This window comes from Eptatretus burgeri, chromosome 4 (genome assembly GCF_056783735.1).
Source record: "Eptatretus burgeri isolate ZD-2024b chromosome 4, Ebu_testis_v1, whole genome shotgun sequence".
Lineage (NCBI taxonomy): Eukaryota > Metazoa > Chordata > Myxini > Myxiniformes > Myxinidae > Eptatretus > Eptatretus burgeri.
The window spans coordinates 90807326-90826728 of NC_140964.1; the positions used below are offsets into that span (position 1 = coordinate 90807326).

The 19403-nt window shown below is 44.9% G+C and overlaps 1 protein-coding gene across 3 annotated transcripts in view; it reads left to right on the forward strand.

Annotated features, from left to right (window-relative positions):
* Positions 1-275: 275 nt before the first annotated feature.
* ARPC3 (actin related protein 2/3 complex subunit 3) overlaps positions 276-19403 on the forward strand; it is a 40894-nt gene continuing 21766 nt past the window's right edge. The window contains exons 1-5 of one of the 3 annotated variants that reach the window (XM_085879294.1): positions 276-488; positions 4701-4800; positions 5496-5572; positions 15670-15738; positions 18283-18409. In XM_085879294.1, coding sequence (XP_085735420.1) covers positions 483-488; positions 4701-4800; positions 5496-5572; positions 15670-15738; positions 18283-18409 — 379 coding nt within the window. In that variant the 5' untranslated portion in view covers positions 276-482. Of the gene's footprint in view, positions 489-1011; positions 1176-4700; positions 4801-5495; positions 5573-15669; positions 15739-18282; positions 18410-19403 lie in introns of those variants that run through there. The other 2 variants (XM_085879296.1, XM_085879297.1) reach the window with 2 other exon arrangements.

The window sequence follows — 19403 nt, forward strand, 5'->3', positions numbered from 1 at the left end:
GAGTCTTCATTTGCGTCCGTAGGATGTCGAATAAATAAAGATGTAACTATTTCAGCACACCTGACGCTCGGCCGAGGCTTCACACTTCGACACGCTCACCAAGCTGAACTGGTCCCAGAAGATGAAGAAAATAAAGTCACATTTGTACGTGTGGCGTTTTAAAATAACGCTTTTTCCTACGAAATATATATTCCAGTCTCTTTTCGAGTTTCGTTGCCATTTCTTCAACCTTTAATTGTTGACAAGTTGTTATATTAGTAACAACAAAGCGAAAGCAAAAAACACTTTCCAAAAAAATTACAATAAATTGTTCTTCAACCGCAATTCACGAGACTGTGACGTCATTCAATTTGATTGACGGGGTGGGCGGAGCTCCGGCGATCGGGAACCATTTGGTGGATTTGTCACATCTCGACGGGTTCTCTCGAATTGATCGTTTTACCGCAACTCGGATCGTCAACAACCAACAACTAACAACCAACATGCCGGTAAGTGGATCGTGATGCCGGGAGATCAAAGGTACAACCAACATGGACCATTTAAATGGATTTGGGTGTTGTTCCGGTTTTTATACATAATTTGGAGCCACCACGGGACATGTTCTCGACTCGTTGTGTTGTTTTGTTGTTGTTGTGGAAGGATTAACCATTCGTAATGTTCACTACGAGTGATCGACCTGCTTTCCTTATGGTTTAGTGAACCGAGAGAAAAACCACTTTTCGAGCAACTTTTACCAGTTTTACTGAAATATAATATTTTACAACAAACTATTTGGATTTAATTGATGTGTTTTTGGAACGAAGACGTCACGGGGCGAATGGATTCTTGTTTTGCTCCGTTTGTCTTCTTTCCCAAGTTGAACATTTTATCTGATTTAAAACTCGACAAAATCGATTCATTTCGATGTTGAACGAGAGGGGGGAAAATAAATCGGTTGAAGAGCAAAATCCACAAATAATAAATTACATTTCTCACTTCCCTGAACACTTCCGCTCCATCGAACCGGAAGTGTTTCCCGCCGTGTCAGTTGTATTTTCCCCACACGAGTTTCCTTCCTTCTGAACCTCCGACATCGAAGATCGGAGGTTACTGTTTTCACCCCTTTCTGTTTGTTTGTGAACATTATTACGGAAAAACTCCTCGACGGATTTCAACGAAACTTCGTGTGGGATTAGGTATGGTCCAAGGATAAGGATTAGGTATGGTCCAAGGATTAGGATTAGGTATGGTCCATTAGATTTTGGACTTGGTCCAAAGTTCAATATGGGCGCTATGGCGGCCAATTTGAAAAAAATATTTTAATTTTTTTTTTGCATTTGTAAATGCTTAAAGTGATTTCCACCCCCCCCCCATAAATTGTTAGAGAAAAAAAATTTGCAATTTTTTTTTCAACAAAATTTCTGATTTCCAACAAAAAAGATGCCAAGATTATAATTGTGCTGATTTTGGAACTTCAGGTGGATATACCCACGTAAAATCAATTTCTGTCTCAAGGAATCTAGTTATGACGAATGAATTAAGTATGTAAAAGTTAAAAGTAAAAGGGAAATTTTCAAACTATAACTCTGTGAGCACTGTTGATGTCAAATTGAATGAATAGGATATCAGGTTCACTTAAGTGACCTAGCAGTATTGGGGGCGGAGGTTTTGCATTCTACCGAGTGCTCCCCCTCGAGTTGTGCATTGTTTTGCACAAGAATTAGTTTAACGAACGAAATATATTTGATTAAAGCATCGAGTGTTATAATTACTGATGTGTTTCTAATTGTGAATATCCAAAATTTCATGATCTCCACCAAAACCACCTTTCCTTTCACCCCCACCCAACTACCTTTCCTTTCACCCCCACCCAACTACCTTTCCTTTCACCCCCACCCAACTACCTTTCCTTTCACCCCCACCCAACTACCTTTCCTTTCACCCCTGCCCCGCCCCACTCGAACCACCTTTCCTTTCACCCCCACCCCTCTCTGACCACCTTTCCTTTCACCCCCGCCCCTCTCTCACCACCTTTCCTTTCACCCCCGCCCCACCCCACTGTAACCAGCTTTCCTTTCACCCCCACCCAACTACCTTTCCTTTCACCCCTGCCTGCCCCACTCTAGCCACCTTTCCTTTCACCCCCACCCAACTACCTTTCCTTTCACCCCTGCCTGCCCCACTCTAGCCACCTTTCCTTTCACCCCCACCCAACTACCTTTCCTTTCACCCCCACCCAGCCCCACTCTAACCACCTTTCTTTTCACCCCCGCCCCGCCCCACTCTAACCACCTTTCCTTTCACCCCTGCCCCACCCCACTCAAACCACCTTTCCTTTCACCCCCGCCCGCCCCACCCTAACCACCTTTCCTTTCACCCCCGCCCGCCCCACCCTAACCACCTTTCCTTTCACCCCGCCACGCCCCACTCTAACCACCTTTCCTTTCACCCCGCCCCGCCCCACTCTCACCACCTTTCCTTTCACCCCTGCCCCGCCCCACTCTAACCACCTTTCTTTTCACCCCCGCCCCGCCCCACCCTAACCACCTTTCCTTTCACCCCCGCCCCGCCCCACCCTAACCACCTTTCCTTTCACCCCGCCCCGCCCCACTCTAACCACCTTTCCTTTCACCCCCGCCCCGCCCTAACCACCTTTCCTTTCACCCCGCCACGCCCCACTCTAACCACCTTTCCTTTCACCCCGCCCTGCCCCACTCTCACCACCTTTCCTTTCACCCCTGCCCCGCCCCACTCTAACCACCTTTCTTTTCACCCCCGCCCCGCCCCACCCTAACCACCTTTCCTTTCACCCCCGCCCCGCCCCACCCTAACCACCTTTCCTTTCACCCCTCCACGCCCCACTCTAACCACCTTTCCTTTCACCCCGCCCTGCCCCACTCTCACCACCTTTCTTTCACCCCCGCCCGCCCCACTCTAACCACCTTTCTTTTCACCCCCGCCCCGCCCCACCCTAACCACCTTTCCTTTCACCCCCGCCCCGCCCCACTCTCACCACCTTTCCTTTCACCCCTGCCCCGCCCCACTCTCACCACCTTTCCTTTCACTCCTGCCCCGCCCCACTCACCACCTTTCCTTTCACCCCTGCCCCGCCCCAACCACCTTTCCTTTCACCCCCACCCAACCACCTTTCCTTTCACCCCCACCCCAACCACCTTTCCTTTCAACCCCACCCCAACCAGCTTTCCTTTCAACCCCACCCCAACCAGCTTTCCTTTCAACCCCACCCCAACCAGCTTTCCTTTCAACCCCACCCCAACCAGCTTTCCTTTCAACCCCACCCCAACCAGCTTTCCTTTCACCCCCACCCCAACCACCTTTCCTTTCACCCCCACCCCAACCAGCTTTCCTTTCACCCCCACCCCAACCACCTTTCCTTTCACCCCCACCCTGCCCCACCCCAACCACCTTTCCTTTCACCTCCGCCAAACCCCAACCACCTTTCCTTTCACCCCCGCCCCTCTCTCACCACCTTTCCTTTCACCCCCGCCCCACCCCACTCTAACCAGCTTTCCTTTCACCCCCACCCAACTACCTTTCCTTTCACCCCTGCCCGCCCCACTCTAGCCACCTTTCCTTTCACCCCCACCCAACTATCTTTCCTTTCACCCCCACCCCGCCCCACTCTAACCACCTTTCTTTTCACCCCCGCCCCGCCCCACTCTAACCACCTTTCCTTTCACCCCTGCCCCGCCCCACTCTAACCACCTTTCCTTTCACCCCCGCCCCACTCTAACCACCTTTCCTTTCACCCCCGCCCCGCCCCACCCTAACCACCTTTCCTTTCACCCCCGCCCCGCCCCACCCTAACCACCTTTCCTTTCACCCCCGCCCCGCCCCACTCTAACCACCTTTCCTTTCACCCCACCCCACTCTCACCACCTTTCCTTTCACCCCTGCCCCGCCCCACTCTCACCACCTTTCCTTTCACTCCTGCCCCGCCCCACTCACCACCTTTCCTTTCACCCCTGCCCCGCCCCACTCACCACCTTTCCTTTCACCCCCGCCCCACTCTCACCACCTTTCCTTTCACCCCCACCCCAACCACCTTTCCTTTCAACCCCACCCCAACCACCTTTCCTTTCAACCCCACCCCAACCAGCTTTCCTTTCAACCCCACCCCAACCAGCTTTCCTTTCACACCCCCACCCCAACCACCTTTCCTTTCACCCCCACCCTGCCCCACCTTTCCTTTCACCCCTGCCCCGCCCCACTCGAACCACCTTTCCTTTCACCCCTGCCCCGCCCCACTCTCACTTCCTTTCGTTTCACCCCCGCCCCACTCTCACTACCTTTCCTTTCACCCCCGCCCCACTCTAACCACCTTTCCTTTCACCCCCGCCCCACTCAAACCACCTTTCCTTTCACCCCCCGCCCCGCCCCACTCCAACCACCTTTCCTTTCACCCCCACCCCGCCCCACACCAACCACCTTTCCTTTCACCCCCACCCTGCCCCACCCCAACCACCTTTTCTTTCACCCCCACCCCGCTCTAACCACTTTTCCTTTCACCCCCACCCCACCCTCATCTACATGAGGAATTTAATGGTTTCCCAAAGTTTAAATGTGAAGGGAAATAATAAAAACGTGCTCATTATCCAGGCTTTACTTGTGTCCCCTTCCCACTTGTACACGATGGCATCTCGTGATTCCCATTTCATCCAAAATAATAAAGTCGAACTTGTTGAATCCCATCTCTGCAGGCTTATCACTCTTCACTTATGGAAGCTGACACGAGGCTGGTGGGAAACATTGCACTCCTTCCATTGCGCACGCAATTCAAAGGACCTGCACCTAAGGAGAGTAGGTGGAACATTCTTGATAATTATGACTTGTTAGTCATCAGGGTCTTGTAATTAAAACTTCAATCCAAAATGAATAATTAATGTTTTCAATCACAAGTTCATGATGATTAATGTATCGATGGCATCCTTCATCGGTTCCAAGTGATGTCATTTTCCTTGAGGACATTGCTTAAAGATTTTGTACTTGATGACTTGCATTATATCACTCAAAATTGTGGGATTTTAGGATCACCGCAAGGTATGCACTGTGCACTCTCGCCTGAGCTGTCGAGCCTGTGTTTAAATCTCGGCTAAACTATCATCCTGGTGCTTCACGTGCAGGGCCATCCCTTGGGCGGACGTTCTGTGTGCCAGCACCGTTTGATGTTTCATGTTAAAGATCCCATGGTGTCTGTGAAGATGGGCAACTTCTCGCAGGCACCGACCGTGAACAAATTCGGCATTCCCGCTCAAATTGCTATCGGTCGAGCGAGTGTCAGACCTGGTCAGCTAGTTTATGAAAGATTTGGGTCAACAACTTTTCAGGGCCAACCCCACAGAAAGGTCAGAGTAATTATGGCTGTTAAAGGTAGTAGTAGTAGTCTGCTGCTCATGTTGCATTCAAATGTATCAAGCGCTCGTAATTTGAGGCCCCATGAATGCTGAAATTAAACATGACAGTTGAATTCCGTATGTTTTCCACCCATTTCCCAGCTCGAGAGACCGATATAATTGATGAAGCTCTGCTGTACTTCAAGGCAAACGTCTTTTTCAAGAACTACGAAATCAAGGTGTTTTGCACGTTTCTTTTCCACCTGAGTTCCTGACCCTTGGAAACACAAGAAATGAATTAACTTGTTAATGAGAGTAACGATATTCATAATCCTCCACGTTTTCAACTTGGGGACGTTTGTTGAAAACAGAAAAAAAAAAATTAATTATTTTTAAATCGTCTCGATTTATCAGTCGTTCTTTTCATGAAATTTGTTGCCTCAAAGTTTCCTCATGGATGTGGAATATTGAAAGATTTTTTTTATTATTTCTTTAACTTTCCAAACGAGTTGCTAAGAAATCATGAAAATATCCAAATAATGTATGTGTTGGATTTGAGTCTGCGTCTTGTGCTGACGAGCTCTCCTGGAAGTGAAAACAGTGTCCCCCAACTGAAGTTTGGCAAGAGCAGGCTTGGTGTGCTCGTGTGCTCTGCCGACTTGGTGTGCTGAAGCATTTCACATTTTATTTTACAATGAGTGCGAGAGTCTGACGTGCGCACACAGTCTGATTGTCACACCATTTTAAATTGGGCAGCAGTTGGATCTGAAAATTTGCTGAAGAGCCATGTCATTTAAATTGTCTTGGGGGTTCAATCAATTTGGGACTTCACCTGGTAATTCCTGGAGCCTCTCTGGTCCGACAGAATGGTGCAGAAGTAGCGCAGTTGTCTTTGAGCCGTCTTAAAATCTCGGCTTGATTCCCGATCCGAATAGAATCTATCCGTTGGTGCTTTGCAGGTCGGGTTGCATCATAAACGTGTACTTGGTTATTGCCACACTGTCCCTCTGAATGGATGTTAAGCTCGGTGTCCCGTTTGTTAGCTTTAGCTGGTGGACGTGAAAGATCCCATGGTGAGTTGTTGCCACACCCTGAACAAATTTCTTACACTCTCAGTCGAACGTAAGGCCGAGCAAGCCGGTTCGTGAAGGACGTGGACAAAAACTTTCCCTTGGCTGATGCCACAAGCCATGTGAGAATAACTGAGGTCATTAAACAGGAAGGTGTTAGTCATATTGGTAATGCCACCGTACAAGTCGAATTGGCTAATTTTCCCCATATTTTTTTTTTCTTTTTCTCTTTCCTTCATTCATTGATGAAGTCGATCTGGAATACGAGTTCTTGTCAAAGCCAAGTCATCTCCGGTCGTTAGAAAAACTGTCTGAACAACAGAGATGTTAATTCCTCCATGACGCTGTCACAACACATTGCTGCCGATGGCACTTCTGGGGTCATAAATATTAATGAGCTGTTTTGTGCATGTTATTTGAATTACTTTGTGGAATGACCTTTCAGATAATTACCTCCACCGAAGATGAAGGAGGTAATGCTTTCACCCCTTTCTGTTTGTTTGTGTACAGGATATCTCAAAGTTGTAGACGGATTCAGATGAAACTTGGTAGACACATTGGGTGTGTGACAAGGAAGAACTGATTCGATTTTGGTGAAGATCCGAATCTGGATCTGATATTTTTTATGTGATTCTTCACCATTGAGAGAGAAGGCTAAACCAATATATAGCACGAGATCTTAAAAAAAAGTAGTGGAAGAATTCGGATGAGACTTTGTGGACAGGATGTGTGTGTGACGAGGACGAATTGATTCAATTTTTGTGAAGATCCAAATGTGGATCTGGATGTGAGAATGAAATTTGATTTTTAAAAGTGATTCTTCACCATTGAAAGTTGGGGCCAAAAACTATTAAATAGCATGATATTTCAAAAATGTATTGGGCCCAATATGTTCTCGTGGATCAGGCATTACATGGCCAATCACATTTAATGTGATTTTTTTTTTGCCAATCACTAAGTTCCTGAAAAAGCCCTGGTGTCGATTTTCGCCAGTGGCGTTACACCTTGATCCAAGTGGCGGTTTGTAGTGCCTTCGGAAAGTATTCACACCCATTGACTTTTTCACATTTTGTTGTGTTTCAGCAAACAGCACTCTATGCACGGGTAAATTTGTCTTTTCCTTCTGACCCAAATTTTTGGCAAATACAACGACCAATTGGTCCGTCAGCGAAGCGACGGGTCGGCTCTGCTTGGCTCCATGTCAGTGGGATTTAAATATAGATAAAAATTAATTAAAAATGAAAAACTGAAATGTCTTGTGTCAATAAGTATTCAACCCCTTTGCTATGACACTCCAAATTGAGCTCAGGTGCATCTATTTTCCTTTGATATATAATCCGTGAGATATCTCTACAACTTGATTGGAGTCCATTTGCAGCCAATTCAAATGACTGGACATGATTTAGAAAGAAACACACCTTTCTATATGAGGTCCCACAGTTGACGGTGCATGTCTGAGCAGAAACTCCACCATGAAGTCCAAGGAACTGTCCGTAGAACTCGGATACAATTGTGAGGAGGCATAGATCTTGGGAAGGGTGAAAAACAATTTCCAGAGTGTTGAAAGTTCCCAAAAGCACAGTGAGCTCCATCATTAGGAAATGGAAAGAATATGAAACTACCCAGACTCTTCCAAGAGCTGGTCATCCGCTCTGAGCAACCAGGTAAGAAGGACCTTCGTCAGGGAGGTGACCAAGAACCCAATGATCACTCTGAGAGAACTGAGTTTCTTGGCTGAGATGGGAGAACCTGCCAGAAGGACAACAATCTCTGCATCACTTTACAAATCTGGACCTTATGGGACAGTGGCCAGGTGGAAGTCACTCTTGAGAAAAAGACACATGATTATTTATTTTTTTGAGAAAAAAACCTGGAGCACACCTGGAGTTTGTAAAAAGGCACGTGAAAGACACTGAGAGCATGAGGAAAAAGTTTGATTCCTGGTCTGGTCACGTAATTTTTCCCACATATACATATCTTTGTCTGTTCATTTATATAATTGTATTACTATGCCCATTGTGGTGAATATAATAGTGGACATGGAATTGTTCCCCCATAGGGGGAAGACTATCTCATGGACAGGTCCTCGCTGCGCTTTTGGTTGGCAGTGAGTGTCCTGTAAGCAGCGAGGGAAAGAGTGACATTTCTATATGTGGGATAATTGCTTGCTTGGCCTCACCACCCAGGCATACTCAGACACCGCTGAATGCTTTGTCCCATCATTGCAGGTTGACCAGGTGTCTTGTATGTTACAGGATCGTACCATTTCATACTTTCCTGGGACGTCATTTGTGTCCGGTCATATCCGTGCCGTGCCGTGTCTCACCGTCATGCCTGTGGTCGTGTCATACCGTTTCCTTGCTGTATTCCACCGTTGAGATGGTTGTTGGTGAAGTAAGATCGGTCACCGGTGAGCCAACACAGGTGTTTGATTCACTGCTCAAATTGCCCGTGTGTGTGTGTGTGTGTCGGTAGCTGAGTAGAGGTGGTGTTGCAGTTTTGAGCGACAGCTATTTCCTCCGCCTTGTTGTGAGGATGGCATCCTCTCAATCATGGTGGATAACCACAAGATCTAGCCATCTCTGTTGTTTCATAACAGTGCTCTGTAAAATGTTCCGAGCACAAAAGCGAACGTTGTCTCGGCCCGATTCACACTCAGTTTTGTCTGGCAAACTTGGGGCCTTTCAGCCATTGGTGTGGCATAAAATCATCTCGGTTTTATGACAGTCGCTCGATTGTCATTTTATCATTGCCAAAAAGATTGTCACCCTTGCACTTTTTACAAATAATGCACCATTTTTTTCCCAGAAAATTGTTGAAAATCAAAAATATTTTGATGTCCACATATGTATTTCTTTGGTTTGCAGTGGAACAAAACAAACAAAAAAAACCTGAAAAAAAACTATTAAATCTTAGCTTATTCCACACAGAAATCCTAAAATGGTATGGACAATATGATTGGCATCTTTTAGAAGTTGTTCGAAATAATTAGTTTTCAAGCAGGTGATTCTCCTTTACTTTGGAACTGAACTCACCTATGGTGAGTTGCATGTGCCTTCAATATAAAAACGTACTCATTCAACCAGTTTGAGTCGAGAAAAGGAGTCATTCTGCTGTTTTGTGTCACTGTGTGTTCCGCAATGAACATGTAGAAAAGAAAGAAAACCACAAAATTGTCTGAAGAGGTCAGACACAAGATTGCAGCCAAGCATGGACAATCTCAAGGCTCCAAGTCCATCTCCAGAGATCTTGATGTTCCTATGTCCACCGTACATAATGTTATCAGGAAGTTTAAGGACCCGGCACTGTTGCCAACCTCCCTGGACGTGGCTACAAGAGAAAACTTGATCGAGCAGCAAAGGATTGTTCGAATGGTGGAGAAAGCACCTCGATCAACTGCCAAACAGATTCAAGCTGACCTTCAGACACAAGGTACGACAGTTTCAACTCGTACCATCTGTCACCAACTCGGTGAAAAGGGTATTATAGTAGGTAACCCAGGACGACCCCACTGCTGAGAGAGAGACCCAAGAAAGCCTGACTGGAGTTTGCCAAAACACACTTGAACAAGCCAAAATCCTTCTGGGAGAATGTCCTGTGGACAAATGACACCAAATTGAAGCCTTTTTGGTAAAGCACATCATCTCTATGTTTACAGAAAACAAGCCTACAGAGAAAAGAACACCATCCCTACAGTCAATCATGGAGGAGGTTCAGTGACATTTTGGGGTTGCTGTGCTGCCTCTGGCACTGGGTGCCATGAATGTGTGCATGACATCGTGAAATCAGGAGATTACCAAGGAATTTTGGAGCACAATGTTCAACCCAGTGTCAGAAAGCTGGGTCTCCGTCAAAGGTCATGGGTCTTGCAGCAGGACAATGACCCCAAACACACTTCAAAAAGCATCCAAGATTGGTTCAAGACAAAATGCTGGACTGTTCTGAAGTGGCCAGCAATGAGTCCAGATCTAAATACCATTGAACACCTGTGGGGAGATCTGAAAACAGCAGTTTGGAGAAAGCACCCTTCAAATCTGGGAGAACTGGAGCAGTTTGCACAAGAAGAGTGGACCAAACTACCAGTGGATAGGTGAAGGAAGCTCAATCATGGCTTTCGGAAGTGCTTAACGGAAGTTACTATATCTTGGCCAAAGGTTGTGTTACCAAATATTGAGTCGAGGGTGTCAATAATTTTGTCAAAGCCATTTCTGTTGGTTCGTGGGCGCCAGCAGTGACCACTATTTTCGATGTGTCTGTGTGTCTGTGTGTGTCTGTCAGTCTGTGACTCTCTCCAGAGCATAGCTCCATGACGTTTGATGCGATCTTGATGAAACTTGGACACAAGCTAGATATCATGGTCTTGTTGCGTCCTTTTGTATGAGGGGCGTCCCACACCCACTTATACTTTTTTATTGATTTTTTTTTCTCGCAATTTCATTTCCTAGAAGCTGTGCGTAATGTCCATAAGTACAACATATAAAAAATCCGATTTGATTTGGTCAATTTTGACGGAAGAGATAGGTTTTTACGGTAGGGCTTCCTCAAAAGCTTCCACAAACTCAATTGTACCTATTGTGGTATTGTTCAATAATGCCCGCGAACCATCGTCGCCTCCCGGCTCGTTTATTTTCTGATTTAAAAGGATATATTAAGTTCTGAATCAAAAACAAAGGTTCTGTAATATCAACAGTGAAATAAAGAATTGTGGAGACCAAATACTTTTGTCAATTTCAACTTATTTTTGGAGAAAATTGTGAGTTATTGGGAAAATGTGCAAGGGTGCTAATATTTTTGGCCACGACAGTGTTACTGTAACCACCAAGGACACATCGACTTGGCCTATTTGTGGAAAATCAAAAATTATTCGTCATTTCAGTTGGATCACTCCGCTATATAACCCATTGACAGTACAAATCTGGCGGTCTACTTCCAGGTGTGATGTCATGGCGAATCGCGAAGAATATTTAGGGTACCCTGTGAGTACAGGGTACCCTATTGTTTTTCTTCTGTTTATTATTATTACGCTTGATTATTATTTTTGCACCCTTTTTCGCTTTAAAAATCATTTTCTCTGGGACACGAAGGCCGATCGACAGGAAATTTTCACCATAGTTTGTATCTTTTTTGATAGCACAATCACGTTATTATTATGACGTCATTGGTCACGTGGTGCGGTCGCCATCTTGAAAAAAGCGATAAACTTTGGACATCTCTATCTCGGAAACCGTGCAATGTAAAAAATTTTCGTTTGATACATTTTACTAAGCTCACTATGGGGAACACGTGTGATTTTTCGTGACGTCATAGGTGAAGCGATATACCGGTGAAAATTCGTCAAGTAGAACGCCGTATAGGAAAAATCTGAAATTTTTTGAGCGTCATCTACGCCAAAATTCATCGGCAAAAATGTTTTTTTGACGTCATCGATGACGTAATCCGGCTGCCAACTTGTTTTTTAGTGTTTTTTTTAAAAAAATCTTCTCCAGAAGGGCTGGACAGATTGAGGCGAGACTTTACAGGTACATTCCCCAAGAGGTCCTTTCTCAAGTTTGTTAATTTCTTGTTGACAGGTCACATGGTTTGGCGGCCATCTTGAAAAAAACCTTAAAACCTTCAAACATCTCTAGAAGCGCTGGTCCAATGAAGGCGAGATTTCAGAACTATATTCGTGACATGCATGCGATGCAAGTTTGTTAATTTCAAAGTGATAGGTCACATGGTTTGGCCGCCATGTTGGATTTAAGAAAAATATTAAATAATGTTTTCTCTGGAACTGCTTAACCTAGCGAAGCGAAAATTTGCAGTTATCGTCTCCGATCGTGTTTGCACATGTGGTGAAAATTATGACGTCACAAGTCACATGGCTTGGCCGCCATCTTGGATTGAAGGATAAATATTAATGTTTACTCTGTAACCGCTGCTTCTACATATACGAAACTTTTTTTAAATATTAATATTTTAAAAAAATATTAAATAATGTTTTAACTTAATGAATCGAAAGTTTGCATTTATCATCTACCATCGTGTGTGCACGCGTGGTAAAAATTCTGACGTCACACGTCACATGGTTTGGCGGCCATCTTGGATAGAAAAACGCACCTTTACCGATTAACACGAAACTTCACGCACGTGTTCCAATACCCAGTTGGAAGCAGAATATAAATTTGTGATGTCATAGGCCACATGGTTCATCAGCCATCTTGGATTGAAAAATAATATCTTTAAACATCTTTTTCTGTGAAACGACTGAACAGATCTAGGCGAAACTCCACCACTATGACCGCCTCTCCATGACGAATAAAAAGTTCTCACCCCCTTTTGAGGTACGACACAACGTTTGGCAGCCATAGTGGATTGAAGGAAAAATATTAATGAATGTTTACTCTGGAACTACTGCATCAATAAATGTGAAACATCACCTTTATGGTGGAACAGTCATGCGGAATGAGGGTTTGAAATTTCAACGGGATCGGGCCCAGGGTTTGGCAGCCATGTTGGTTTTAAGAAAAATATTAAATAATGTTTTCTCTGGAACTGCTTAACCTAGCGAAGCGAAAATTTGCAGTTATCGTCTCCGATCGTGTTTGCACATGTGGTGAAAATTATGACGTCACAAGTCACATGGCTTGGCCGCCATCTTGGATTGAAGGATAAATATTAATGTTTACTCTGTAACCGCTGCTTCTACATATACGAAACTTTTTTTAAATATTAATATTTTAAAAAAATATTAAATAATGTTTTAACTTAATGAATCGAAAGTTTGCATTTATCATCTACCATCGTGTGTGCACGCGTGGTAAAAATTCTGACGTCACACGTCACATGGTTTGGCGGCCATCTTGGATAGAAAAACGCACCTTTACCGATTAACACGAAACTTCACGCACGTGTTCCAATACCCAGTTGGAAGCAGAATATAAATTTGTGATGTCATAGGTCACATGGTTCATCAGCCATCTTGGATTGAAAAATAATATCTTTAAACATCTTTTTCTGTGAAACGACTGAACAGATCTAGGCGAAACTCCACCACTATGACCGCCTCTCCATGACGAATAAAAAGTTCTCACCCCCTTTTGAGGTACGACACAACGTTTGGCAGCCATAGTGGATTGAAGGAAAAATATTAATGAATGTTTACTCTGGAACTACTGCATCAATAAATGTGAAACATCACCTTTATGGTGGAACAGTCATGCGGAATGAGGGTTTGAAATTTCAACGGGATCGGGCCCAGGGTTTGGCAGCCATGTTTGTTTTAAGAAAAATATTAAATAATGTTTTCTCTGGAACTGCTTAACCTAGCGAAGCGAAAATTTGTAGTTATCGTCTCCGATCGTGTTTGCACATGTGGTGAAAATTATGACGTCACAAGTCACATGGTTTGGCCGCCATCTCGGATTGAAGGATAAATATTAATTAATGTTTACTCTGTAACCGCTGCTTCTATATATACGAAACTTCAAATTTGTAATTTAGCCGACATGCGAAACAAAAGTTTAAAATTTCAACCTGATCGGTCACGCGGTTTGGCAGCCAGAATTATTTAATTATTTGAATCTGTTCGCCAGTAATAAGGAAATTGAACGCTTTGTGCTGCCCGGTTCCTAACTCGTCTGTTCCGCGCCGTCTCGAAGCAGGCCTGTGTTTGTATCACCATTAAATAATGTTTTCTCTGGCGCCGCTTATCTGATAAATGCGAAACTTTGCGACTATGATTTAAGTCTCATGTTGTATCAGTTGTGTCAAAGGCGGACGGACTGGGTACCCGGTCATCACTGCCAGCAGTTATAAAGTGGCAGTTCTAGTTCAACTTTTAATTGCAAAATTACCTACTTTATAAATCGCAAATCATCAAAAGACATCATATCGATTTTGTGAGGTATCAAGAAACAGATGAGCATCAAGGTGGTCTGAGCAATCGGGTTCCCCTTTAACGAGGGTAGAAAACGTCATGGTTTTGGATTGGGGGACGAACTGAAATGGTGGTAAACGGTTGTATTGTCTTAACCTCAAGGGACGAATGAGATTGAAGAGGATGTGGAAGTTTATTCCACATATGGGGAAAAGAGGAACAATTGAGTGGACATGAGCAGTGATCCTGGATTTAGGTAGTTTTACCAGAAGATGGTTGATGGTGGACTTTGTGAGCCCTGCAGAAACATTGAGGGACACAAAGTGCCGAAAGAGCAGAGGGTGCAAGACCAGAAAGGAGGCGGGAGAAGACAGACCACCGACATGTCTACGATCTCGAAGTAATAGACTCATTGACTCGGCTTCAACACGGGAGATTCCAGTAATCTTGAAGGCCTTGGTTTCCACAGCGTCAAGCTGAGCAAGATGTGAGGCGGACGAGTCAGCTCTGAAGGGAAAGCAGCACTCCATCAAGCTGCCTTTGTCATTGCTCAATTTACCAATGTGGGATCTCAAAGACTGCTTGGCCTTCCAAGATGTTTTTGCATCACAATTAAGTGTACCTGATATTTGTTTTGTGTCCTTGACCTAATTTTTTCGGTTGTAACATAATTAACAAAATGCTTTTTGATCATAACTTGAATAAGTTTCCTCTGATTTTTCATGATGTTCGTTTTATGGATAGATCATAGATGGGGACACATTTTCTTAATTTACACACTATTACTAAATGTTGAAGGTCAAGGTCATATGGTGATCTGAAAAAAAAAAACATGGCCACCGTTGGATTATGGTCCAATGGTAAGTTGTGGGTGATCGCCAACGGTAAGCCGGGGGGAGGCTTAACCATAACGATCGCAGATAGCAAATCACCATATGCAGATATGCCATAGTGTTGACTTAACGATTAAGGTGGCTGGCTTGAGATCTTAAGGTCTTGAATTTGAGCCCCTGTTTGTGCAATTAGCACTAGGTGGGATGACTTTGCTTGTCATCCTTCTGAGGTCCGTAAAATGAGTATCTGCTCTGGGAAATAAGCCATTCAAGTATCCTGAGTCGGAGTGGCAACCTGTCCAGGATTGTGCCCCCGAGCCAACGAAGCTGCCTCGGCAGCCCTATACGCTTCAGAGTGAAAGGAATGGCCTATTTTAATTGCTCTAATAAATTTAAAATTATTGTTGTTGGTAATTCATTACTCCACTCCCTCCACCCCACTACCACCCCCAACTGTTTTGCACATATAATATGTAAATGAATATATTTTTTATTTTTTTTTACCAATTTGAAATTGGTGACTCAAATTACCTTGAACGTTACTTGCAATGATCAATTTGGCCTCACCCTGACAGAGCGAGGCAGATCGTACCCTCATCTACATCACCTTGTACATTACCGAGTGTCTGAAGAAGCTGCAGAAGGTGGGTCCCCACTGGCACTAATCCTATCATCCCCAATGCCCAAAGAGCACCACGGTTGAAGAATCCGGTTCACTGGTATTGTTTGATTGTGTATACAGCTGATGTTGGTTGTTAAAGAAGATCGCTTTAAATGTTGATCAATGGCTGTTTATTCAGTAATTATCTCATTGCTGGGATTGATGGGTGGTTGTGTTGCAGTATAAAAATTTGAAAGGAGGTAGTTATGAAGGGATCTCAGATGTTTAAGATGATATTGTTACGGCTGTGGAAATTCGCAAACCACCATTCAGGACCCTCAGGTGAGATATCTCAATAGGTACATGGGCAGTTAGCCCAAACCCGTTGTCTCGAGGGAATTTATGTGATTCATTCGGGCTGCGATCCTTTGACTTGGGCGTTTTTCTGTTCTATCTTTATTTTGAACCAACCACGTCTCAACCGCCATCACACAACAACCACCACGCCAGCCATCGTCACCAACTGCAACGACGCTCCAACCCTCGGACAACAAAATGCCAACAGCCACGACCTTTACCTTCACAACTCGCTCCCACATCACCGCCATTCCCAAACGGCACCATAACCATCAAACCACCACCGAAAACCCTCCACCACCTTCTACGGCCATTTCCGCACCACCTCTGAACACTGAGCGTCGGGCTGTCTCGGGCCCGTTCGGCGATTGGGGCCGAGTGAAAATAGCGACCTTTCCGAGGGAGAATTCGGATCAAGAACGCTACACGCCCACTTTTCCTCCGTCCAATTAGCAAGCGCGGGGCGGCTTGGCCCCGCCTCCAGGCGTGTCTGTGTGAAATCGATAGATGCAAATTCTAGGATCAGGGGAGGTTCACGCCCCAGTTTCCTCCGACCAATGGGCGAGCGTCGCTCCGCCCCTGAGGTCATCCTGATCCGAATATTTGCATATTAGCTGCTCCTGCCGGCCTACAAGAAGGCGAGCGCAAGGCAAATGAAGTCAGTCGAGTCGGGTGGCGAAGTCATCGGTGTGGCAAAGAGTTGGGTTCTGGAGTCGGCTGATAAAAGTTGCGGGAGGAGGCAAAGGAGCTCGGGTCCGAGGCGAGAAGGTCGGCGACGAGGTCGCGGTGTGGGATCGCTCGTCGCGGGACCCAAGCCAGCCAGCCATTCTCCTCCCCCAGGGCATCAACAATTCCCCCTTTCCCCCGCGCTGAGATAGTGCAAAAGGGGGCCCCGTTCCCACCCCACTCCAAACGTCGTGCCAACGAAACCCGCCAAGGAGCACGGAGTCGTGGCACAGCTACGCGGCCACATCTGCGGCTTGCCCGCCAACACGTCACGAGGACGCGGGTAGGACCCCCCCCACCGTTCTCGCGGACCTGGCCGCTCCTCCAGGTCACGCGCACAATTGGCCTACAGGCCTGTCTGCCCCCTTGTCTATGAGGGTGGCTTCTTTCCTTTGCTTTTGAGTAAATGTGTGTTGGTGCCGTCTGTAAAGTAGAACTGTATAAGTGTTTCCGTGTGTGCGCGTAGTCGGTAGTAACTCTGCGTCGTTGTTGCTTTTGTTTTGGTTGCTATATGTGCATTTTGATTGTATGGCTGTATATATGTGCTTTCCGTGTGCCGGGAAATAAATGTGCATTGTGTGAACTGTTTTCCCGTTTCGCTTCATCTTTTCTTTATTGACCCTCCATCCTGCTTCACGTAAAGGGTTCGCAGTGGGTGCAAAACGCCCGGTAAATAATCTGAACCGTCGAGGTCGACGATAACACCGCTCGGTTATCCCAATAGTATGGAACGGGCCACCCAAGCGGCTCGTGTCCGGAGTCGACCTGCGGCGAGGTACGATCGCCCGGTTTACCATCCGCGTGGGTGCTTAGGTTGGTCGAGTTTGGCGAACAACCCTATCCTACGCGGCTGGCCGATTGGCACGATTGTGGTGAGGTCGAAAGGCCCACCCGTGACTGGCTCTGTGCGATCGTTCCCGGAGGGTCACGACTGAATTGTCTGTCCAGTGGGCGACGCGGTCGCGATTCGAGTGACGTGGCCGTCCACACGCCGGCGGGCGTGAATTCGCAACAATATTTAAGGCCATTGATGCGGTTAAGCTTTTTATGAAGATGGACAGCGACAGGACCAGTAGGTATAGCTTAAGATTAAATAAGAAAGTTAAAACTGTTGCAAGGCAGGGTTTTTCCACACACAGCCGTTAATGTAAGGAATGCTCTTTCTGGGAAGGTGATGGCAGCATGGATAGGAGATAGATTTCAAATGGAATTTGATAATGCTGAGAAGTAATGGGAATTGGGGTTACAGGGGATGTGGGCAGAACTGGAAAGTAGACCGTAATTGAATCAGCTGATCTGTGGTTACTGTGTGCACGTTGTGCTGTCTTGGTATGTTGGGAGCTTGATTCTCAAAGTTGAGGGTGTGGTTGTGTCAACATGTCAGGTGTGTTGAATTTCCACAGATGACTTATTAATAGCTCAATAGCCTATTAGCGTTCTTCTGTGTTGAGATGGACTTTCATTTCAATCACATTCACCCGTCCCCCTTCACTTTTTCCAACAGTGCACCTCAAAATCCATGGGAGAGAAAGAGATGTACACTTTGGGAATCACAAACTTCCCTATCCCTGGAGAGGGTGGATTTCCCCTCAATGCTCTTTATGCTCGCCCCACAAACCGACAGGAGGAAGGTGTGTGCGTGCGTGCGTGCATATATTTTTATGCCTCGGCTGCTGAAGGGATTATATATATATATATATATATATATATATATATATATATATATATATATATATATATATATATATATATATATATATATATATATATATATATATATATATATATATATATATATATATATATATATATATATTTTCTTAGCCAAACTTGGTCCAAAGGTGTAGTATTAGGATGCATAGATGAAAATGGTTGTCTTAACCTTTGGGGTCTTGGGGTCAAAGGTTATGTGACTTATCTGAAAGCAGATTTTCTTTACCACAAAAACTTATGAAGTGCTGAAGGGATTTTGACCGAACTTGGCAAAACTATTGTCTGCAATACAAAGACCAACCGATTATTAAATTTTGGGTTCAAAAGGTCAAGTGCCCTTAAATTGAAAATCTGTTACACCACACTAACATGTGAACCTCAAGAGATTTCAACCACACTTGACCAATTGTATGGACTGTCATACAAATATGAACTGATTCAATTTTAGATTGAACATGTCAAAGGTCATGTGCCCTTTGTAAAATAATTTTGCAGGCCATAACTTGAGTTGGAAGCATTTGATGTTGTCTCTACCTTCTACTTGTCTATTGTTTCTCTCTCTCAAGGGACCTTTAATTGAGCTCAAACATAACAGTTGGTTGATATAAAAAAATGGGCAGAGTTATATCCAGTGACACGTTTGAATCAAATTGTACTTTAGTTTTTATTGAAGTTCTAAATTGAACATCCCATCTTTGAAGAGTGTATGTAAACCATTGTGCCTGAAGTTTGACTTGGACTTTTACTCATAACTGAGGTTTTATAAGTTACATAAATGATTTGCATTATTTTCAAGGTGTATCTAGCTTTGGACAGTCAAACCAGATGGTGCAGACGTAGTGAACTTGCCTTTGAGCTATCTCGTCTTGGTCCGATTGGACGACAAATTGGGTGACCCACCTGCTAGTCGAA